The sequence below is a fragment of the Cyanistes caeruleus genome, chromosome 9, assembly GCF_971803275.1.
Source record: "Cyanistes caeruleus chromosome 9, bCyaCae1.hap1.1, whole genome shotgun sequence".
NCBI lineage: Eukaryota > Metazoa > Chordata > Aves > Passeriformes > Paridae > Cyanistes > Cyanistes caeruleus.
The window spans coordinates 6690960-6715556 of NC_141709.1; the positions used below are offsets into that span (position 1 = coordinate 6690960).

The following is a 24597-nucleotide window of genomic DNA, read 5'->3' on the forward strand; positions in this document are numbered from 1 at the left end:
CTACCAGCCATGATGCTGGACAAAGGAATTCCCACTCTTAAAGTAAAGGTACAAACTATTACTGTGATTATCCTGTACCTGCAGATGAACTTGAAGGAGGATCCTGACTAGTTGAAGGAAGATCTGACTCATCAGATGCTTGAACAGATTCTTCTTCTTGCTGGCTATCGATTTCTAGACCTGCTTCTGAAGTAATGCTAGAAGGGAAGGAGGGGGAAGAGAACCATGTAAGTGTACTTGCATAGTTTCAAAAAGGTCCAGAAAAACCCCTTGTCTTGGAACATAAAGATTAAATGAAAATAAAAAGTAAAATAAAGCATAAAATTATAAATGGTCCCCTTTTAGATCTTTACTTCATCATAATAAAAAATATAGCAATTATTATAAATATTACAAATATTAAAAGTTGCACTTGTAAAGCAAAAGACCAAATTATTTGTCTACAAAATTTAGTAAGAACTGCTTATTCCAGCCCCGTGTTTCATCTTTTGTACATGCACTGTCTTAAATGAGTGACTTAATCTCATATGTGTGCTTTGCATGAGGAGTGATTTTCTGTATTACACAGGACTGCCTTAGTCTTTATTTTACAAATTGATCCTTCAACCTGTGCCTTTACCATCAGTATTTGACTATTACAGAGTCCTCTGCATTCTTAAAAATTACAATTTTTTTTTTTCCTGACTTTTATATTAACTTTGTTAAATGCCAAGAAGATCAGCAGAAAACCATTGGTTCTGGATTAAGTGTCATATTGTCCTGCTTCACAGCATTACAAAATGCTGTCTGAGCTGTCCTTGGGTGACAATGAACATGTCAGAAGTGCTAGTGAACCAAAGCAGCGGTGCTTTACCCTTCAGACTCTGCCTCTGCAAAGACCTCGTCAGCATCGTCGCCGGTGCCAGGCTCGGTGGTGGTGGACAGGCTGCCGGTGGAGGTGGTGACCATGGGCACGGACTGGGATGCATGCTCCGAGGCATCGGCTGAGGCGCTCTCTGTGAACACCGTCACTGGGGAACACAGACACCCTCAGGGCCTGCCCACAGAGCAGCACAGGCAGCTCAGGGACAGGCTGCAGCAGCACTGCACCAACCATGGGGAATCATTCCCTGCTTTGCTCTGCAAATCTCTGCCACTTACCTGGTGCTGCCACTTGTAACGGTGTTGTGGGGACACTACGACCCCCTGATTCTTCCTCATGGGCAAGGAATAGTGGGGTTTCATACATCCCTAAACCTGCAACACAAAGTTCCAGTGACAATCCATCCAAATAAGCAGCTAAAAAAAGGATTAACCGATGTCTTCCCTCCGGACACTTGATAAAATTCAGTCACTTGTATTTAAGCAGATTTTTGTAATTTTGTTTTGACTTGGTGTCAGAGCTGATCATAATTTATTGGGAGGTAAAACCTTGATGAAAATACTTGGTTTTTTTTAACTTTCATCCTTGCCTTATGCCATTATTTTGCTGTGATCTTTCTTTAGAGAACAGCCTGTGTTCCATGCCAACAGGGATGCTGGGGAAAGAGACAGATTCAGACCAACACAAACACAACAGCCTGACGATCTCTGAGCAGATAAGGATATGACTCAAAGATTTTTTTGCATTTGCTGTTTTTCCCCTATTGTTTCACTACAGAGAAGCTACAATAGTAAAATTTAAGTTAAAAACCATTCCTTCAATATTTCATTCAATTTCAAAATCCTAACACAACTAGAAATGTAGCAGCTTGAAGATAACGTCTTCTCACTTTTTGTTATTCTCTCGCTGCAGACAATTATTTAAGAGATGCACGTTTCCACACTTCAACAATTTCCTGAAGCAGAATTGTATTTTGTTGACTGAATTCTCTGTTTTTCACTCAAACACCCATGGAAAAGAGAGCCCAGAACAGCTTTACCTCCTTGTGATGCCAGCTGCCCAAGATCAGAGTGACTGGAGCTGGTTTGTGGCATATCCTCAGGAGGCCCAAATCTGAACCGAGGAACTCCAGCTACCTGGGGGGAACTGGAAAAATACAGATATAAGGAATTCTGTGACTTCCCCAAAGATCAGGGCAGGGTGGGAAGAACTTTCTGACTAAGAGAAAAAATCGTGCATGAGACAACATGAGCTAATACTGACCGTAAAAATCAGCTGAGCTACTGCTAAATAAAGATCAATTAACTTCTCAGATTATTGGGAACACATTCAAAATCAGTACAACAGTCCTGAGGAGAATATCCATTCTATGAACTCTCAATTTTACATGCATTGCTGGACATGTCTCAAAAGCAAAAATAGAGGTAACTTTCCCTACTTTCATTGGTAATATTAATGGGGAGGGAGGAAGAACAAGGAAGGAAATTGGATAGAATTTTTTTTGTTTGTTTAATCTCTTCTTAAATCACTAGGTTACAATACACTGGAGAATATTCACTTCTTAGTTTGCTGATCAGTTATATGACAGACAGTTCAAACAATAATTACTTATCTGCACATGCAGTTATCTATCCTACTACCTAGCATATTACTCCAATCACAAGTTCATTTAATTTAAATTTATTTTCATTTCACTGAAAAATATAAAGAAATAGAATAGAGAAAAGCCTTTTTTTTCCTTTTTCTTTTCATATCTACTTACTGAATGGCTTCTGCAAATCCATCTGTACGATGTGGAACTACAAGAGTTGGTGTGCTTGGAACTGTTCTGTCCTCATCATCAAAGAAGTGCTGCTGCTGGAAAAAAAGAGACTGATATGAGAGCCTACAATGTATTTCCAGTTTTTACCAGCTGAGTTGAAGGTTGATTTTTCCACATAGTCCAGTGAAACAGATTTAGCTCTAACAAAATTCTTGTTTCATTTCAGACATCTAAAGCTGATGCCTTTGATCTTACCAAAGGTACTTTAGTTAGTCAGTCTCTCTTTTCACTCATTGAACCTGCATTTGTTCTGCCAAATACACCTGAATAAAGGGTTCAAAATTAGCTGATGAAGACAGCATAAATTAGCCTTGTTCCTTTAGAATGAGGCTGAACTTAGTATTATTTCTTTCAGCAACACGGCCTGACTCTAAAAACAAATAAATAAATTCACCTTAGACAAAACAAATTTGAGCCTCTTTTGAAGCCTTTTGTTTCCTGGGAGTTTTCTAGTCTTTCCACTGATTCAGGAATTTACAGGACCAGGACATTTTCTGCAAGACTATAGCAACCATCGCCCCTGAAGTCAGCATCCGGGCTTCTTTAAAAAATAAAATAAACCCCAAGAGCAGGGGGTTTAGTTGTAGATTCTGATACACTCACCATTCCACCTATCCCAGGGGTCAGCTGAAGTCCTCGCCCCACTGACTGTCTTCGGGTCATTTGGATTCTCTTTACAGGAAAGAAAAGAGGGAAGTTTTGTGCATGTGGTCTAACAACATACAAGTTCTCAGTCAGAGCCAAGGATAGCAGCTAAATGAGTAAGTATAGCAGTTAAATGAGTATGTATAGCAATCATAGAATCAGAATATCCTGAGCTGGAAGGGACCCACATGGATCAAGTCCAACCCCTGCATGAAACACAGGCCCAATAAACCCAGGAAGAGCCTGAGAGCATTGTCCAAACACTCTTTGAGCTCTGGCAGCCTTGGGCTGCGCCCACTCCCTGGGGTGTCTGTTCAGTGCCCCAACACTCTCTGGGAGACAATGTGTATATTCTGGGCAAGTGACAGTAATATTTTACTTAAGTCTCTACTGAATACAGAATACCTGTGCACAGAAATATTGTGATCCCAAGCCTCAGCACAAGTTAATGGTAAAGGATCATTCCAGTCAGGATATTTTTGAAGAATTCCTGTTGTGATGTTTTAATTTACAAAATCTACAGGTCTTCAATAAACCATAATCATGGGTCAGGCACTGACTGTGAAAGGTTTAACTTGGAAAATAAATGACAACATTCCGTTGCCCTGTCTACACTGGGGCAGAGACTCATAAAAACCCTTCCAAGCTGAGCTACAACCAGGCCAAGAGAAGCTTTTTGAGTGGAAATACCATCAGCCACTGACTGACATAGCACTGGTTTAATATAATAACAATTCCAAGATAAAAAGCAGTAAGGCACTGGGGATGGATTTGTATGTTCCCTGTCCAGCCATCATCTGCAGGATGACAGACACCTCAGACAGATGCTCAGCTACCATTTCTAGGACACTGAACAGCTGGCATCATTCTTCCCAATGGATTTTACTTGTAAGAAATCATACAGCATTTTTTTTCAAAATTTGCACCTCTTCTGAGGTGCTGAAGCTGGTCTGTACCTGCACTGGGGGCCCCAGCTCCTGGGGAGGGGCGTGGATGGTGAGCCGTGGGGGCAGAGGGTGCGGTGGCCTCCGTGGGGACTGCGGGGGCCTTGGGCCCTGGCGCTCGGATGCGGATGATGGCTGCTGCTCCCTCAGGCTCTCATGGGGAAATGTGGACTCTGCAGCACTTGTGCTCCCTTCTCCTACAACACAAATACACAGGGGGAAAACCCTAGAAACCAAGTTGAACACATGAAGGCAAATCTTCCAATTCTGCCCCCATTAACACATTTTTCCCTTGCAAGCCTGGGGACAGCCCAGTATTGTTATTTAAAATCACTTCAAGAAGACTTGTTCCAGCTACAACACCAGCACTGAAACAAAATATTAGTTGTTCAGGTGCTGATTCAGAGACAGATTAATCCACTGAGCCATTAAGTTTCCACAGCAACCAGAGCTTGCAGGATTTTCAAAGGAATTTAGCATAAATCTGGAAAAGAACATTTCAAAAGAATCCACGCTGCATGTTGTAATGGCCTTTAGTATTTCACTTATATTTTTACTTTTCAGTGCAGATTTTAACACATGGAAGACAGCTTCTACATGTAGCCCTCCCCCTACATACATAGACTATGAAGAAACATGGAATAACTGTACCACTATTTTGGGAATCTGCTGCCCTCTGGTTGCTTTCAGCTCCTCCCATGCTCTCTTCAGTCTCTGTTCCAGGATCTGTACCATCAGCACCCTAAAATCCCACATATATAAGAGTATGACTAAATAAATAAAAGGTTATTAAAAGAATATAAAAGCAGTACAAAGGTATTCAGAAAGCAAACGAAGTCAAATATATGACAGTCTTAAAAGATTTCTCTAGGTATCTACAGCATTAGGTAAATATATTGAACTGTATTGAGATTTCTGAAGTTTTCAGGACCTGTGTATACACAAACATGAACAATGTAGCCACCATCATTTAATAATAACAGACAGTTAAATATCCAGCTCTTCAAAAGCCTCACCAGCTTTGGAACTATAGTATTTGCTGCTGGCTCCTGTACATTGTATTTTCACTCAGCCCTCTTAAACATTCCAACTTGATCTTTCTTGTGAAAATACCAGTTTTAAGAAATTACCATCACCTAGTAATGGATCAGGATCAACTTTTGGGGATGAATTCATACCAAGATTTTCCTCTTCCAAGCATTCACATCTGTGCACAACAGCACTGATTTGTTGTAAAAACTTTAAGAGGCTATAAAAGAAAGGTACAAATCTCACCTCAGCATCATCTGCCTCATATCCATCGTTGCCATCAGCACTACCAGTTCCCTCATTACTGTCATCACCTTCATCTCCCATCCCTGTGTCTTCATCATCATCCTCATCCTCCTCTTCCTCATCATCGTAATCCTGAGACAAGACAATAAAAGAGCCTTAGGGAAATGCAGAAAGGGCAGTGGAATAGGCTGGATGTGGTGCACAGATCCACACCCATCCAGACATTCCCTCTCTCCCTCTTCAATAGGACGAAGGTAGAAAAGAAGATAGAAAAGCCTGAGGGCTCAGATAAAGGAAGGTAAAAGAAAAATTCAAGGTCAATTAGCAGGTAACTTTAAAACACTACAAGTTCAGGCAACATAAATATAGACCACTTACTCAGCCAAAAATATTTTGATTTAATTAGTCCTGCCTGGCTAGTTTTACATCTGATGAAAGACAAAATCATAAAGGAATTCCATGATATACATACCTCCTGCTCCCCTTCATTTTCTTCATCATCATCATCTTCATCATCACTATCAATTACAATCACATCATCTCTCTTGGACTGGCCATCCTGAGATGAAGAAGTGTTTTGTTGGTCTGACTGAAGGGATCCAAGATCTATTGGGATAGACTGGGAAGTCTCCTCACTGTCCTCCATGGCCGCGTACTCCCCCTGTGTCACACCCTGCCAAAGACCAAAGGCAATCACCAGAACAAGCAAAATCCAATGCACCATATACGACAGCAATAGAACCAGACTCTGATGCTTAGAGGACAGTTATTGCTCTTAGAGGACAGTTATTGCAGTTCCTTAAAAACTGACCAGAGGAGAGGACAAAAAGGATTGTGACAAGTGACTGTCAGTGACTGAACAGTTCAAGTCTAAACTTTAAAATATTTTAAGTGGTTTCCATGGGAAATCTGCAGGATTACATTTAAGATTTTACTTCTAAACACACTGAGAGTTTGGGGGGCAGATGGCTATTTCTGCTGAAGATTTTTTGCTCTTCAAATATGCTTACTTCTCCAATGGAGTCTTGTGAGTCTTGATTGTATGTTTGTGCCTCCACCTCTCCATCAGTGCTCTCTTCTGCTGTTACTTCCTCCTGGAAGAGCAATCATTTTCTCATTTAAAACACAGCATTAGCCCTAAACACGTTTGAGGGTTTTTTTGTTTACTTCTTTAATAAAAATTATCATTTCCCATAAAGATAATGGGCAACATTTTCTTCTGCTTCCTTAGCAAAGCTTTTATCAAAAAATTTCACTTCCCTGCCCTGGAGAAATACAATTTCCCCAGCCCACTGGACCTCAGCATACCTCAATCTTTTCAGGACCAAAACTAAATCATCAAAGTTTCCCATTCTACCCCCAGTCTCCCAGATCCTTAAGTGATGTTCTTACACAAACCTGCCCTTTTTCTCTTATGAACATTATTCTGGCATAGAGCTAGTAAACATCTTTGGCTTCCTTAACACTGTGAGGTTCTGTCTCAATTTCTCTCTTTTTCACAGCACATCCCAAATCCCTCACACCAACATTCACATACATCTTCTGCAGACTTTTCCACCAACTCATCTTAGCTTCCTATCTCCTAAATACCCTGTAGTTTTGTCCAGAGTTACTGTAGATAAAGACCTTCTGAACCACACTGAAAGAAGTTTGAACGTCTCCCTCCTCAATCCTAAGATAGGGCCCTCTCTCTTCCATCCTACAGGTTAAGATTTACATCATTTACTCTAACTGGTTTAAGCTCTGCCTTTTTAGATACCCAAATACAATTGTTTCCTTCCAAACAGATTAGAAAGTCAATTAACAATTCACTGATTTGCTCTGAAGTAACACATTTTTTCTTCCCATTCAAATCCTACAAAGGGACAGATTAAGTAGTACTGCAACATTATGTTTGTGCAAACCTCAGGCCCAACTCTCTGCATGATTCTCAGTTTCTTTGAAGTAGGTGCATCCACTGTTTCCTCAGAGATTTGGTCTGAGTTCTCCACAGTGCTGTCCTCCTCTTCCTCTCGGGAGCGTTTAGACAGTGAGGAACTGGGGGTGGCTGAAACTTCAAAGACCTCTGAGTTACTTTCAGAACAACACATGTACAAACCAGAAATCAAACCCTTTGTTATTTTCCTCTGAAGATCATCTCCATTTCTGCACTGAATGACAACAATCAGTCAGAATTGCACTGAACTGTTTTTCTAGGCCAGGAAAACATCAATCCCTTTAGTTACAAGTCTTAAGCTCTCAGGCCTTTATTCACAACTTAACTGACTCCAAGTATAAGCCTCAGGGCTTATATATATTATATATATTATAACCCAAATATTTCTTCCAACATCTTTGCTTGGGACAAGTACACCCAAAATCTTAAAGAGTGTATCAGCTGGAAAAAGAGAACCCAAACAGTTTGCAGAAATGGTTTTTTTTTGGGGGGGGGAACAAATATTCTATTTACACTGTGTAGGGCAAATAGATGTGCAACAGTGTATTAGAGTGATTAGCTTTAGAGTACTTCCTATACTTGAAATTCAAGCTTAGGTAGCTTACTCATGGCTCCTAAAATTAACCTTGTTCATAATGCCATGGAAACAAGAGCCAGCAAGGTTTAATGTATTAAACTCCAAAGCTAATCTGAAAAAGACAAACACAAAGTTTTATTTTCTTTCTACTTTAAGAAATGCAGTGCCAACAGCATTTCAGAGGCACCATTTCTGACAGCTCAAGAAGGAAGCCTAAATTCAGAAGTTCTTAAAATGTGCAATAAACTAAGGGAGGGGAAAAAGGCCTGAACTGAAGTGAGGCCTGGTTGGCCAAGGGTCAAACTGGAGCTACTTTTAAGGAATATTGAGCAAGGCAGGCCTACAAAATGATACCAACCTGTGCCAAACACGGCTGTGGAAGTGGAGGGCCTCTCTATCTGGGAGCTCTGCACCACCTCCACGATGGCAGGGGCTGGCTCCTGAGCTGCAGGTTCGATCTGAGCATGGCTTTGCTGGGTGGGCTGCACAAAGGCAGTGGCCTGTGTCTGCTGCTGCACAGTCAGGATGGGCTGGGGCAGGGATGTCTGCACGTTGGGGCTGGTGGAACGCACGGAGCCACTGGTGCTCCCGAACACTGGGACGTGCTCCACAGGTCCTTCTGACTGCATGGCTGGAAGGCAAACAGCAGCACAGTCAGGGTCTTCATTCATCCAGCACAGCTGACATTCTCCCTTCTCAGGATGCCCTGAACAAGCACATTCAGTGTTTTGCAGATTAATTAATGTTATGCACATCTCTAGCTCAGGAACTTTGCTGCAAGGAGAATGGTCATGGAAGTACAACACTTCAATAGATACAGGGACAATGACACTGTCTGAGGCCCTTCTAAACTGACTGCAAATATTTCAAGGCAAAGGTAGCAGTTCTGAGTACTGAGGATCGTTACAGTACACTAAATAGCTCACCTTCCTGAGTCTCCACCTGTGTTGTGGGCATAACCGTGGCTGTGGGGGTAGTGGTGGGATTGGTGACTGTGGCAGGAGTCACCATGGGACGGATGCTGGCTCTCGGAGTAGATTTATTCCCAGCTATTGCAGCAGCAGTCACTTTACTGGGAGTTGACACAACAGGAGTTGGTTTAATGTTTGCTGTTGGGGGATCTGAAGTGCTGGCACTGAAAAACAGGAGATTAGTTTCATCATGGTACAGAAAGAAGATGTTAAAAATAACAAACTAATAGCCAGAAATACTATTTTTTAAAGCTTTTACATTTAAAAGCCTGACAAGAGCATGAGGAATTGTCTTCCGAAATTTTTACAGTTGAAAGAAGAGAGACATACTATGCCATAAACAGTGTTTTATCCAGCTTGGAGAACTGACAGGTTTCTTCCAAGGTAATCAAGTGGGAATCTAGTAACAGATCAAAATGTTCATACTGTTGACTGCACTGCGACTTTATTTCAGTGAGTAACACATCTTACATCAAAATTGATTCACTCAATACAGAACAATGTCATCTCTTGGCTGAGACAAGGGGCAGTCAAATTTAGGAGACGTTTTTAAAAGTCTTGCTGTCTAAAGGATGCATTCGTATCAGCTGAGAGGGAGTTTGTTATCCCAGCTTGGTAGTACAGCAATATTTCCTATTTCAGAGCTTAGGCAAATGACTATTTTATCTGTTGTTAGAATTATCTATTCAGTCCATTTCTCATTCTTTCACAAGGAAGATCCTTCCTAAAACCAAAAGGGTTAAAGTTAACAAGCAAAATTATACAACTTCTAAAACCTTGAAGTCTGAAAACAATTTTAAAAAATCTTCCATGTTTCCCAGATACCATGTTCCTGGTGGTTAATATGCCAATTTACAGCTTAAAAGCCCTATTGATTAGACATAGCTGAGAAAACAGGAGGAATGTATTATGTCAGTCAGTATTTTTGCAGTAGTTTAAGAAAAATTATGAAAAGTCATAGGTTTTCTAAAAAGAAGAGCAACTACATAATGATAAACCAAAGAAGTATTAACCACAGAAACTCTGCAAACCCCTTGAACTCACATTCCTCTTTCACCTGAAGCTGGAGTAGACTTGAGTGAGATTTGCCTCTGCTGTTCTGGGACCTATTAGGTAAAAATCAGAAATATCATGTCATGTACACATGAAACAGAGCAGGCAACATGGAAAACGTTTCAGTACTATGCTAACAAGTCTGTGAGAGAAATGCTTGTTGGGTGTTTACATGGCCAGACTCTGTAATTATGGCAAATTCCCCAAACCAAATCATACCAGCCATACCAAGGCTGGAAAACAATTTGGTAACTGCTCAGGTATTTTCTGAAGCTTTGAGACATGAACCCATTATACTGAATGCACGAGTAAAATACAAAAATAGAGGGCACAGCATGAACAGCTCCTTGGCTGATTCACAGTGAATGGCAGAACTGTCTGCTTGTTCGCACTGGGAATTCTGATTAGGGCAGGAAATTTAAATTAAGTTCTGAACCCCTACTGTAGCCAACCTGTGTATTTCCAAGCACAGGTCATGGTGGCATGTGAGTACTGGCTGGGTAGTGGTGGCCTGGCTGCTGTCCCAGGGCTGCCTGGCAGGACTGTGTAAATTTTGTACCTTATTTGTGGACTCTGGGGGCTCATCCCGCTGCTCATGGTGCCGCTCCTGCTGCTCCCGGAGCTCCCTCTCCAGGCGGCAGATCCGTCCCTCATACTGGGACTTCAGGGCGCTCATCCGCACCTCCAGCTCTGTCTTCTGCTCCTCGAGGGAGCTGCTCTTCTGCTTCCACTCCTCATTTTCCTTTGTGAGCTGCTCTTTTGTACCTGGTGGAACAGGAAAGGGTCCACCCTTGCTGAATCTGCACACTGAACACCTGGGTGTTTCACCAGGTCACTGAAGTATTCTGAAATCTGTCCTGGGGTGACTTTATTATGCTTGTATCCCCAGTTGTCTCTTCTGTTTATGCTGGATATTAAGTTCTGCACCCTTAACACTGGTTCCAAGAGCCAAGTGGGGAAGAAGCAGCGTGCAGTTTGTTTTCAGAAACTGCACTCACTGCCCCACATGCTGCTCTGGACTGTGTTGTCTGCAGCACAGACAGACAGTGGGACAGAGCTCTACTTTGCTTTTTGTTAGTTTTCAGCTAGCTGAGGCAGAGAAGTTCCCCAGACTGTTTTTATCCTTTTTCTTGAGTCTGTTCAAACCTGCTGTGGACTGAAACCCCAGCCAAACCCCGGGAGCTCACGCCTGTGGCCCACCGGGGCCTGGGCCTCGGCACTTTCCAGCACCAGAGGGACTGAGACTGAGCGAGCCGAGCTACACCCCATGACAAGGACTTTTCTAGATTTGCCATCTCCTCGAACAGCAAGAGGTTTTATTATTTAATGCTATTCAATTTTTATGCTTGTGAATACTTTGCTCATTAAATAAACATTTTTTTCCACTTTTCTCTAAGAAAATCTTTTCCCAAACCAGCTGGGGGAGGGGCTGCTTAAATTTGCTTTTTAGAGGGACCCAATTCAGAGGTTTTCTCCCAGATTTGCCCTAAACCAGGACAAATTCCTAAAAATGTTAAGCTATAAAAGGAAATCTGGGAGACAATATGGCAATTTTTCTTTTCAATTGCAATTAAGCAAAAAGAAACTAAAGACAGAAAAATATGTAATATATATAGATAAATAAAGACTAAAAGAAGTAATCCCAAAAGAACAAGATGTTTCCAGCAAGCTCTTACACCATCATTCCTCTCAGTGACATTTAAAAACAGAGGAGACAATGTGTTTTGCACCTGCACATTTAGGGAAGGGGAGAATTACCTGAGCTGTTAGTAGGGCAAATCTGCTCTAATCAACAGAAGGATCAAAAATGCCAGGTATCATGTTGGGTAGCCAAAAGTAAGCAAAACTTTTTCTATGTCCAGTGTTCAGTTACTTATGTACTTATATAATCCCCTGGAGGAATTAAATTTTAAACTTTAGAACAATCCCTGTAGCACTTAGTCTAGAAAACACTTTTCAGTAAAATATGAAGCAGGCCATATTTTTCAAGTATCCTGTCTAAAGGTTTTTCCATAGAAATAATTGAAAATCTCTATAGACAGAAAAAAAGAATTACAATACCAGCTAACTGTGCAATTTTCTGCTTGGCTGCAAGCAAGGTCTTCCTCGTTTTCTCTTCCTTCTCAGTGATCTGTTGCCTGAGCTGTTCTTCCTGTGTAGTCTTCTCTTGTAGATCTTGATGGAAACGGGCCAGTTCTGCCTGTAGCTGCATTATCTGCTCCTGAAGATTTCTAACTTCAGTTTCCTTTTCTGTTATTGTCTAGGAAGAGAGAAAGATTGCAATTGTTGGCCACAACCAGCTACTCTGGCAAATCCAGCTCCTTGGCCCAAGTTCCAAGGAGCTGGTATTAACTGGCTACTGGATTAAAGTTAAAAGGCTTCTTAACAAGAGTTCAGACCTCTCTGAATGCAAGAGCCAGAGAACAGCATTCGCTTTCCCACTTATTCGAGGAAATAATGTGAGACACACTAGACACAGGATTTACACCAGGCTTAAGATCACTCTTTCCCAAGAAAGTAGAGGCATAGTTTGTCACTTCACATATTTCTGTAACACACATTAAAACACCCTCCCATTCTTCAGTGTTTCACACTTAGGACTGCAGTGGAGAACAGTACTCCAAAATTACTCACTGGTCTTACCTTTTGTAAGCTTTCGACCTGAGTCTCCAAATTCTTTGTCTTTACTTCAGCTTGATTGAGAGTGTCTTTTAGCTCTTGTACTTCCCGGACAGAAACTTGGTCTTCTTGTGGTTCTGCCAAAGGCAGAGTTGACACTTCAGCAACCAACTGAAAGGCATCAAGGGGTACAAGGCTGAAGTGGACTCACAATGTCATTATTCTCACAATATGCTTTTTTGTGTGCTAAGTGATCGGTTTAAAAGTTCTGGGCAAAGCCCATGAACTCTAAGGAATGCTCCATTTCAGTTCTATCTACCTTATCATGCTGTGCTTTCAGCTCCTCATACTGAGTCTTGTACCTGCGACCGATTTTCTTGACCTGTGTTATAGTTTTCACTTTTTCCTGTATGTCAGCCACTTTAGCATCCAGTTCTTTCTGCAAAGTGTCCTTTTCTGTTCTTATTTTAGTTACTTCATCCTTCAAGCTTTGAACAAGATTCTGGCTTGTAGTCAAGGATGCATTAGTTCTAAATGACAAGAGATCAGAGGGAGATGCAAATGAGATGCTTCAAACACATATATACTTCAATATCCCTTACTCATGTAAACATCACAGGCATTATCGGTAGTGGATTGAGTTTTCTAGGATTTTGCAATACAGAATAGAAATTATTTCAATACATCCTACAATACTACAAATACAATATACATACTACAAATATACACCACAATATATTACTTTGGAATAATTTCAGCCAATAGACAGCTTGCAAAACAACTCTCACTTCACCTTACCTGCTTGTTATCAAGCCACAGAAAGAATACTAAAAGCTTCGGTTACATGGAGACACTTGAGAAATTACACTTCCAGATACAGCTATAATTAGAATATTTTGCTTTGCACAAAACTTTTTACGAATTGACCAGTACCACACCTGGCAACTTCTGCTTTAAGCCTGCCTGTTTCTTCACTCATCTGTTGGACACGCTTGGCATTTGCCTCCTTCTCAGAGAGCAGTTTTCGGTATTCTTCGAGATCAGTGTCCTTCTGCTGGCTCAATAAGTGCTGAAAGGGGAAGAAAACAGGGATATTTTTGTAAAATAATTACAGTTATAGCCAGAAAATCTCTTTGAATTAGAGCCGCTGCTTTTGCATTTTGATATGGAATAGCCAAGAACCCGTGTGAACAATGTTTATAATTCAAACGTATTTCATAGTTTTTTATTCTTTGTAAGAAAATTAGCACTTTTTTAGTTTGACTGCTGGGCCTTTTTTTCCACATTATGTTCTTTGAAAGGAGGCACTTCCCCACCTGAGTCCGGGCTTTCCAGCGTTTAACATCCTCTTCCAAGAGCTTTTTCTCTGCCTGCAGCATTCCACTTTTCTCACTGAGCTCAGCATTTGACTCTTGCAGGGGCAGGATGTCTGCCTCAAGCTTGCGTACCTGAGAAAGCACAATAAAGTGTTACATTCTGTGTCTCAGGAGACTGAAAGAATCCCTCAGGAAAAAGTCATGATAGAGCTCCTTTCCTAACTCTCTGCCTTCCAGTGGCCAGCTGGAGGAAGAGAAAAGGACAAGGGCAACAGCAGAGGATGATCCTACAGGGAAAAAAAAAAATTGATGTGACTTCCCAGACTTAGATGCCCACTCTGTACTTTGGTACAGGAGAGATTATTAATGTTAAAATCCAATGCACTGAATTCCATTAAAATGAGCAGTATCTCCCTTTTAAACTCTTAATAAAGGTGTGGTCTGTTTTATATGTATTCTTGTGCCATTTTTTTATTTAATTGCTGATAATATCTTTGTTCCTGGTGTATCTCTAGCCAAGAACAAACACTGATGTTCAGGTTCATCTAAATGGATCTGAACTTCAAGCTTCCCAATGCTATAGATGGATCAATATCTTTTAAAATTTGAAATGGAAAGTTTCCTTATTAGTGTTGACTTCAAGGAATAATTATAATGCAAATCATGCATTTGCTGTAATTAGCAATGGTGTATCCCAACATTTAACTCATAGACTGAATATCTGAAAGGTTTATGTGAAGCTCAGTACTAACCTTTGCTTGTATCTGCTGTAGGTCTTGCTCCAGCCTCTCCTTCTCCTCCCTTAACATCTTGTTGGTTTCTATGAGTATGTTCATGGTCTCAGTTTTCTTCATTAATTCTTCGTGCTGTGCAATGGTTTTTGCTGTTACCTGTGGAAAGAGTCAACTCAGTCATTTGTTTTGCTTGCACATACACATATACTCCACCTGGACCTGGTATAACACCACTTCGAAAAGCTATCATGGCATTAATTTTCTCACATGTGCATTCAAGACAATGGGAAGCAGGAGATGAGGGGAAAAAAAAGATGAATTATCTTTATTTTCCCTAATTATGAGATTTTGGAATTGCCACAGTCTCTCACAAGACTCAAAACAAGATACTCCATTTGGTTATAAGCAATCCCAGTTTTAAAAAACTCCAAATTCTTTCAAAAATTCTATCTGGGGCACAGACAGCCCCAGAACAGCCCTGTACTCACTGAAATCATAAGCATTAACCCCCAGCCATACCTGCACCTTCTCCCTCTCAGCATTGAGGCTGTCCTGCAGCTCCTGGAGCTCCCTCTCCAGGTGCTCCACTCTCTGGCGGTACCGCAGGCTCTCCACCTGTGCTACCTCAAACCTCGTCTCCGCAATCTCCTTCTCCCGACGGATAAACCTGCAGGGAAGAGTTCAACACCACATCACACCAGGAAAATGTTCTCATGTAGTACAACCACCTCCAACCACCAGCAAAAAAAAAAAAAAACCTAGACTTTTTAACATTATCCTTCAAGTATAAAATAATACAGAACTATTTAGTTCAAATCTAATTTATAACTGCCAGGACAAGGAACCTAGAGCTAAGGTTACCTAAGGATTTCCAAGATTTGTTCCTGGGATTTGCCTTCCTCACTAAGAGAAACATTTGCTGCAGTTGGGATTGCTTCTTTCATGGAAGTCACCATCTTATTGCTCATGCTCTCCAGCTGCTCATGTAATAATCGATTTTGTTTTTCCAGATCCTCACAGCGGGATGCAAGTTTTGAAGCTTCATCCTACAACAAAATCATTCGCTGACTGTGATTTCTGTGATTGAATTTCTGTTAACTGAAAAAACCCACTGAAACAACAAAGCCCATCACACCTTAATCATTCTCTCTCTCTCTTCCCAGGAGGCTTTGGATTCCAGGAGCTCAGACTCTGCTTTCTGAGCAGCCTCCTCCAGCTGCTGCCTCACTGTTGCATTCTTGGCGACCTGCTCTTTGATGGCCTGCAGTGCCTCCACATCAGCAGCATGAAGCATCAATTCTCTCTCATATTTGTTCTGAGCTTCAGAAGCCATCATTGCCTACACAAAACCAGAATAAATAAACTCTGCTACCCTCATTTTGTATGTTTGACCTGTGTACAAAGAGACAAAATCAATGACCACAAAGCAAAAAGAAAACCACTGCCCAAAACCTCTGTTATTCTCAAACACAGGAAACATGGAAATGTCCACCTACTACATTTGGGGTTGGATTAAATAGTCAAGTTTTTCAACATCCTTGACACCAATTAGTGCTGCTGGAATTCTCATCTGCAGAAAAGTAAATTCCCTTTAAAAAGAATTGGTAAAAAGACATCTTATCAGCTGCTGCTAAATATCACACTGCCCCACAGCTGTTAAAAGACAACAATTATCTTTTGGGTTAGAAAAAATACTTTCCCCATTGTCCTGTGTTGGGAGCATTTTCACCTCCCTCCTCAGGCCATGGAGGCAGAAATTCCTTAAAACCAGTTAATTACATTCCCAAACTAATCTTTTTACATAATGAAACAGACCTTAGAAATCTATTGTATTCAATAAGCAGCTGCTCCCAAAATAGAGAATGGACTCTCCCAGCACTTTTTCTGCCTCCAGCAGTCCCTGAGTAACAAGTTTAGTTTTGAGTTCAACTGAAAGCTAACAGTTTTGCTGACCCTGGCTAAAATAGGCAAACACCACAAACATACTTGTTCCTGGCAGTCCCTCCTGGCCTGCTGTTCATTATTCAGAGCTGTGCTGGCTCTCTGAAGAGCTTCCTGAACTTCTGACTGCACAGCTGACAGACTCTTCTTCAGCTCTGAAAGCTGCAGTGACAGGGGAACAAGAACAAAGTAAGAACAAACCCAGAACCAAGTGGCAAAGAATTTGCAGAGTTCTGAACACAGTCATTCATAACAGTGATTATTTTATTACTTATGGATTAAAATTAGTCTAAAAGAGAAAAATACTTTCTTGACTTACTAATATACATAGCTCTTTTCCAGTGAATATATAATCCTTTACTTTCAGAGTTGGGCCTGCAGTAATTCTAGTTAGAGTAATTTTGTTTCCTTCTGAAACCTCAAGCAAAGGCTGTTACTTATGTTTTCCTGCTCAAAGTTCAGGCAGAGAGTGACAGCTTTAAACACACAATCACTCCACTGAAGTGACACTGTCAAATGTAGTGCTCATGTTTGGAAAGCTCTCACAAATTCAGGTATCTAAAAGACGTGGTTCGGGGCACTGCTAGACTGTGAGACCCAAGTGAAGCTGAGGAAGCTTTGTGAAATCCCGTTCATGGAGACTCTCGGGATGGGGCAGTGCATACCTGTTGCTCCATGTTCTCCACAGCTTTACGCTTCTCCTCCTGCAGTTCTTGTTTTTCTTTTTCTGATTCCATCAACTTCTTTTCCAGCTGTGTCTGATATTCTGAAGACTCCTTCAGACGAGCTTCAATTGTTGTACGAACTTCCTCTGTCACCTTCATTAAAATCAATCATGAGATCCATTTTTTATCCAGTTAAATACATTATTCTGATACAAAACTGGAATTTTATTAACCGTATAAAGCCAGAAGAGGTATTCTCAGCATCTAATTTAAAACAACAACACTGAAAATGTGGAAAATCACAAACAGCAATGAATTTTTGCTCTAAAAAATAATTAAAGTAAATAAAAATAAGTAGTTAACTACTGACTTGTTTTTCCTTATTGAGGGATTCCTCCAGGCTAAGAACCATGGCCCTGTACTGCTCCACATTACTGGAACTAGTCTTGAGCCTCTCTCTCAGGTCATTGACTTGCTCTTCAGCTTGTCTCAGCCGACTTACAAGATCATCCACATCTTCATTTGTACTAGGCTGACCTGCAATATCAGAACACATTCATTTACTGAAATTTAATTTAGTTTTAAAACCACTGTTCTCTTGAAAACTGAAGTAATTTTAGGATAATGGCATGATAAAAACAATTACTTTCACAAAAAAAAAAAGCTTCCCTAAATAAAACTGTAAGGTCTCACCAAAATACAAATGTTTACTTACAATAAACATCACTGACTGTTTAGAATCATGTAACCTAATACATTTAAGCTCCCTCAAATAAAAATAAAAGGAATCCTTTAAGAAGTTTTGCATTATTTTTCCCCTTTGTCAAAGACTGCTTGGATGTGAATTTCACATTAATAAATCATGCTGGTAATCATGTGTCTGAATACGTGATTGCAGTAACAAAGTGTTTTATTATTTAGTGTACTGTTTAGTGTCCAAATTCTAATTATTATGGACTGTGAATTTTACCATTCTGCAGATGGCAATGCTTAGCATAAAGAGAAATTAAGTGTAGAGGAAGATTTTATCTTTACCTGGAGGTCTTTGTGAGGACTGGGATGTGAGCTGGGCCTCAGTGTTGTTCAGCTGTTGTTTCAGCATGGCACTTTCCTTCTGGGCGTTCTTCAGGAGCTCCTTTGTGCTGATGTGACGGTTAGTCTCTGTCTCCAGCTGCCTCTTTAGGTCCAGGATATGAACCTGTAAGCACAGGGTTCTTCAGTTTGCAACTATTCCCAAATGGTACACAGGCCAAGTGTGGTTCTACATGTCAGGTATGGAGAACAACATGCTACACTCCAGCACTAGCACCTGGAGCTTTATTTTCCTTCAAACAAGTGCAGCACATGTACACTCACCTCTTGATTCTTGGTAAGGGAATGTCTTTGTTCCACCTCACTTTCCAGTTTCTTCTTCAGCTGAGATACCTCACGCTCCAGCTTTTCTATCTGATTATTGAGTCTCTGCTTTGTTTCTGTCTCGGATCTCTCGAGTATTCCCTGAGAAAAGAGCACAATGCACTTGGTTTACAACACACCGCAATAATTTTCTTCTGAATTACTACAGCACCCCAAACAAAGTTGTCACAACTGTTCTTCCAACACAAGAATAATTAAATAATAGGTAGATATAGAAAAGGATGAAAAGTAGCACTTACAATGTTTGACTTAGCTTTGAAAGGTTTTATTAGTAATGTTAATACAATAAATATTATTAGAAGAAAATCTATTATCCGTGCAGTCTAATGTCATGGAATAAAAGATTGACTAGAGAAATAGAATTCTGTCACATGATGATATGTGCATCCTTAAATATATTCTAAGTGTTGATATACATTACAATAAATTATATAAATGTATAAAAGTAAATGTAACGTAACAGCAAAATCAACTACCACAGTGAGCACTATTAAATTTTACTATCATAAAAATTAAAATTACAATTTTTTTCCTTTCACTTTGAAACAAAAATGTGTTTTGATTCTATGTGATTGTGAAAATTCTTTTCATCAACTCAGAATTCTCAGGACTTTGCCCAGCTAAAGAACAGACTATCACAATGTAGGACAGGAATCTCAAACTTGCTGAAACAAGTTGCTGAAGTATTTAATATTGTGTTGATTTGTAACCACGTAAAAATCCACGTCAAGACCCAATCCCATGAGTCTTGTACTTGATTTTCATGGGTATTTATTGAAAAGCCTGTCAGACAGACCCAATCTGGTCATAAAAATAGCACCACATACCTGAATTGTTCTCAAATTGGTGAGCAGCAAGTTCTGTCCTCTTTGTTCAACCAGCAGAGAGTCACGTTGCTGAGTCAGGCGCACATCAGACATCTTCAGGATATCCTTCTCTTTTTTCAAGTTTTCTGCTCTCACCTTTAAGACAGCAAATAATAAAAACTTTGTTGTCAATCCCAAATCCATCCATTAAATTTAGTATTATTTTAAAATCCATGTGAATTTAGCCAAGAATATTAAGAATGAAAGTACTGGACACTGTGCTTTCCCTGCAAACTGAAACTAAATATTCTTACACCTCCACTCTTCACTTGGGACATTTCAGAATAATCATAACGAAAACTCTCATGCTACCTCGGAATATCCTGCAGTGCCACACACTGTTACTGACCTCTGCCACTGCCAGTTTTTCATTAGCTCCCCTCAGGTCCTGAGTCATAGTGTTAATGATCTGCTCCTGCTTCTGAGTGGTCGCTGTGAGCTTCTGGGTTCTCTCATGCAGGGAGGTGATTTCCCGGCGATAGCCTTCCACGTTATCTTGGAGCATCTCGTACCTTCCAGGGAACACAGCAAAGCAAGTCTGCCACATTGCATTGTCCAGCTCAACAGAGACATTCACACAGCTGTGTGTTGCATGGTTTTATGCTTCAGTTTGCACATGTGTGCCTCACGCAACTACAGCTTCTGCTCTTGATCCCACCAGCACTATTTCCTTTATGTTCTTAAACAGAATAGTATCAATGTTTAAGTGAGCAAACAGTATCAAGCAGCCAGAGAACATGTAAGGCAATGATACTATGTAGCTGAATTACCGTTTGGAGGCAAATTCTAGCTGCGTGGATATCTTGGCATTTTGTGACCTCAAGTCTGTGACCTGCTCCTGAAGCTTTTCATTCTGTTCATTCAGAAGCTTGTCGTTCTCTGCCTTTTCTTTTTTATAGTTTTCAAAAACTTCCTGCAACTACAGCAAAGAACAAATATGAAAGTGCTTACCAAAAGCAAGTAAAAAGAAACAGGGACAGCTTTGTGCAGTGTCTACTGAAAAATGTACCTGCTTAAGAGCAGCCTTGGCCTCCACAGTCTCCACAGACTCACTCATGGACACTGGAGCAGGAGTTGCCATGGACTGAGGTAAATTCGGGCGCTTTGGAGTAGATGTAAGACAGATCTCCTCTGGTACCATACCTGAAGCTACAGGAAGATAAAGGGTGTTTTAAAGCAACACTGGTGCTTGCCACAGCAGACCACACAGCCCCTGCAGCCTGGGTACCTTGCAGAGGAATGATGGCCCCCGTGGTCTGGGTGAGCAGGATGCGGAACATGTCCCGCTGGCGGATGATGGACTCCACGAGCTGCAGCTGGTGCTGCCGCGACTCCCGCAGCTGCTGCAGCTCACCAACAGCCTCATCCAGCTGGCTCTGGAGCTCAGAGATCCTGAAACAACAACAGCTGCCTTCAACATCACAGAGAGGCACATTCAGGCATTCTGGGCTGCTTCCTTCTACAAGGATGGTGAGGGGCCGGAGTGTGTCCAGGGAAGTGAATGGAGCTGGAGCACCAGGAGTGGCTGAGGGAGCTCAGCTGGGAGAAAAGGAGGCTTTGGAGGAACCTTCTGGCTCTGCACAACTCCCTGAAAGGAGGGGGCAGGTGCGGGGATCGGACTCTGCTCCCAGGAAACAAGGGACAGGACAAAGGGAAACAGCCTGAAGCTCTGCTAGGGGAGGTTCCAGTTGGATATCAAGAAGAATTTTTTCACAGAAGGCTTTGTTAAGCATTGGAAGGAGCTGCCCAGGGTGGTGGTGGAGTCCCCATCCCTGGAGGTGTCTAAGGAAGGCCAGGACATGGCACTCAGTGCTCTTGGCTGGTGACATCTGGGGCTTGGACTTGATTTTGGACATGTTTCCCAAACTTAATGTTTCTGTGAACCTGTGACAGAATCCTGCAAAGCTCTAGGAGACAGGCCTTTGGGCTGCCATTTTCAGATTAAAAAGAAAGCAGATCTCTTCCTGAGCAGCAGAATTCTATTCGTGCAAGTAAGTTCAAAAATGTCAGTAGCATGAGCAGAGAGTAAGACTAAGAACCTTTCAAACAGAATTCACACCTGTGGCCTTTACAGTGGTCATTTAAATATGCACACATGCAGTTTTTTGTTCTGCTAACAGGAATAAAGACTTTTTGAAAAACAGCTCTGTGGAGTGAAATCAGTCACTAGAAGACTGACAATTATTTTTACTTCAGGTTTTATGACAGGACCTATTACAAGATATAAAGCTATAAAGCCATTTTAATGGAAACCTGAAGGTCCTGTAGCTTAATAAGAACCTGCTTTTATGAGTTACATAACTGCTAGTCACAATTAATAACAGTCAGAAGTAAAAGACTGAAAAATGCTTGAATGAATCCCTGTTACTACTTAGTACAAAGTTAATGAAAAGGAAGAGGTGACCTACTTTGATGACGTTGTTTCTTTTTCCTCTTTTTCTCTTGCTTCCCCCAGCTCCCGAAGAGCCACCAGGAGACGCTGATTTTGCTGCTGAAGCTCTTGGATATTTCTGTATGAGACCAGGTGTTGAGTGATCACTTCAGAAGAGCTGCTGATGTCAGCAGAGCTCACTGCTTCATCACGGATCACATGGTTGCCTCTGGCTTCTTCCAGTTCCATTAACAGCACACAGATCTGAAAGAGAACAGTCCTCATATAAGGCCTGCACAGACTCTAAAGTTTGCTCTAAAAAACAACATATAAATAACAAGGGACTTGGAAATTAAGGGGTTTTCCCTACAATGTGCAAATAGTTACGAACAATAAATCCTTGTAAGATAATTATACGACAGAAAAATAGCTTGACAAAAGGCAACAAATCAGAAGTACATAAACTGTTCACTTCTGTGAACACATTACAGGACAGTCCAATCTAACAAAGAAATGACACAGATGAGTTTTCCATGTCAGATGCTTAGCAATATTATCCTAAAGCAGCAACACTTCTATCCAGCTAAATTTATTCCAGCTTTTAAAGCAGAAGTACCATGCTGTCTTGAGGAAAAGCTTTAAAGTCACCAAGGTATTTAGGACAGCCAAAGTCTCCGTGACTGTGGCTGGATGCAGCTTCTAAGTAAGCATCTGAAACGCAGCACCACATGAATACACCAACTGCAAACACCACATTTAACCACAGCAATGTTTCCTCTACCTGCTGGGAGAGATCCTTCACTCGAACCTCCAGTCTCTGGCTCTCCCTCTCAAAGAAGGAGGCATGTTTGTTGGCTTGGTCAGCGCTGTCCTGCAGGCGATGGATTTCCTGCAAGCACACCAACAGGATCAAACATCACACCTCAACTGAACACATTCCTTTCCAGAGAGATAACAGCATGTGCAGACATGCCTGGGGAAACAAACTTCTCCTTCAAATTCAGTCCCAAGGTTAAACTCCAGGTGTTCTGGAACCAAGAGCCACATTCTTTTGTAATAATACTGGTGGTATGCTTTAAAACCAGTGGGAAGGGAGCACTGAAGTCCAGTTTTATGCCAAATATACACTAAACTTTGTTTACAGCAAATCTACTCTCTCAGAAAATCAGACTGTAAATCACCACTATAACAAACTACAAAATATGTTGGTTCTGCAAAATACTTTGTACAGTTCCAGAAATCGCAAGCCAGAAAGTCCAACACGTCTTTTCCCATAATAAAAGTTGACTGAAAGATCCATTTCATACACTTACAATAGCAATTAGGTTTAAAGATTTGAAAATTAATTTGTTTTCCAATATTACACATGGTCTTTTACTTTATACCAACCTTCATAGCTTGTTCAAGCTTTGCAGAAAGACTCACAACAGCTTTTTGGGAACGCTCAAATTCTTCACGCTGACGTTTTAAGATTGGAGCTTTGGCTTCCACTTCCTGTACTATTTCATCCAAATATTTATTGATTCTTTTATTCTCCAGCTTCTCCATATGCAACTGATCTTGAGTTTCTACATAGGCATTGTACAGCTGCAACAAAAAGGTTTTGGTTTGTTGTTGATACATCTGTAAAGATCTCTTTAAAAAGAACCACCGGTAATGATACAATTCATACCTTAAGGCACTGCAATTTTATACAACTGAAGTAGTTAATTCAGAAAAACAAGTTGGACTTTTAAAATATGGTTCTAGGACTCATATCACAGCAAAGAAGTTACACATATTAATTTTATAATGGCAAACTTTATAGTGCACCTGTCTGCAATAAAAGAATTCCATGTAAAAGGCATAAGTTTTAAGCAAATTTAAGACAAGAGAAATATCAAAAGCAGTAACACAACATACAGGAATTTAATGACTGGACAAAACAATCAGTAACAAACAATGACAACACAGATTGCAGAAACAGAAAAAAAAAAAAATCCAGAACCTGTACAACATACTGTTATGTTAATTTTTTTGCAAGTATCAGCCAAAAGCACAGCAGTACAGATTAAAAAATTATTTAAGTAAGCAAAAAAAGGCTGATCCTGCCAAAAATGCATATAGAAAGTAAGTTTATATTAACAAAAGCCACCTATTTCTGAATTTGATCTACTAAAGAAAAATTTTAAGGCATGTTGGAAAAAACCAAGTAACAGCAAGAGAAGCTGAGCTCAGGTAAGATTTCCTTGTCTTCATCAGGCATGACTCCAAACCCAAAGAGTGCCCCAAGCCTGAACCTTTCCTTTCTCAGAGTCAATTATGGCATCCAACGACTTTGCTCTTAAGAGAGGTTGTGCTCACTCACCTCAGTTAACTTCATGCCAGGCTTGACCACTTTGGCCACTGCTGCAGCAGTGGGAGACATGGCTGCCAGCTCCTCCTCGGACAGGATGGCTCCTGGAGACACAACCCCACAATTACCATCCAAAAGCTGCAATAATCCCCACCAGAAATATTCTTAAATATCATATCTGACTGGCTTTATTTGAATTGCTGAAAAATTGTTGCTATTAGAAACCAAAAATTTAAATAATTTCAGAAC

General features: G+C 40.8%; 1 protein-coding gene across 6 annotated transcripts in view; it reads right to left on the reverse strand.

Annotated features, from left to right (window-relative positions):
• The window catches only part of TPR (translocated promoter region, nuclear basket protein), a 34648-nt gene that overhangs the window by 2044 nt on the left and 8007 nt on the right, over positions 1–24597 (reverse strand). Inside the window, exons 11-49 of one of the 6 annotated variants that reach the window (XM_086842755.1) lie at positions 24361–24452; positions 23403–23600; positions 22795–22902; positions 22051–22277; positions 20871–21034; positions 20652–20791; positions 20413–20561; positions 19992–20154; positions 19604–19738; positions 18717–18857; positions 18396–18558; positions 17731–17897; positions 17361–17513; positions 16741–16857; positions 15890–16093; positions 15616–15800; positions 15274–15421; positions 14773–14910; positions 14021–14152; positions 13643–13773; positions 13024–13234; positions 12729–12875; positions 12147–12345; positions 10645–10850; positions 10077–10138; positions 8988–9196; positions 8420–8692; positions 7453–7601; positions 6559–6642; positions 6021–6221; positions 5549–5680; positions 4928–5015; positions 4286–4470; positions 3288–3356; positions 2625–2716; positions 1902–2008; positions 1141–1236; positions 854–1010; positions 79–197 (exon numbers count right to left, since the gene is read on the reverse strand). In XM_086842755.1, the coding sequence (XP_086698881.1) occupies positions 79–197; positions 854–1010; positions 1141–1236; positions 1902–2008; positions 2625–2716; positions 3288–3356; positions 4286–4470; positions 4928–5015; positions 5549–5680; positions 6021–6221; positions 6559–6642; positions 7453–7601; positions 8420–8692; positions 8988–9196; positions 10077–10138; positions 10645–10850; positions 12147–12345; positions 12729–12875; positions 13024–13234; positions 13643–13773; positions 14021–14152; positions 14773–14910; positions 15274–15421; positions 15616–15800; positions 15890–16093; positions 16741–16857; positions 17361–17513; positions 17731–17897; positions 18396–18558; positions 18717–18857; positions 19604–19738; positions 19992–20154; positions 20413–20561; positions 20652–20791; positions 20871–21034; positions 22051–22277; positions 22795–22902; positions 23403–23600; positions 24361–24452 (5841 nt within the window). Of the gene's footprint in view, positions 1–78; positions 198–853; positions 1011–1140; positions 1237–1901; positions 2009–2624; positions 2735–3287; positions 3357–4285; positions 4471–4924; positions 5016–5548; positions 5681–6020; positions 6222–6558; positions 6643–7452; positions 7602–8419; positions 8693–8987; positions 9197–10076; positions 10139–10644; positions 10851–12146; positions 12346–12728; positions 12876–13023; positions 13235–13642; positions 13774–14020; positions 14153–14772; positions 14911–15273; positions 15422–15615; positions 15801–15889; positions 16094–16740; positions 16858–17360; positions 17514–17730; positions 17898–18395; positions 18559–18716; positions 18858–19603; positions 19739–19991; positions 20155–20412; positions 20562–20651; positions 20792–20870; positions 21035–22050; positions 22278–22794; positions 22903–23402; positions 23601–24360; positions 24453–24597 lie in introns of all 6 variants that reach the window. The other 5 variants (XM_086842754.1, XM_086842751.1, XM_086842752.1 and 2 more) reach the window with 5 other exon arrangements.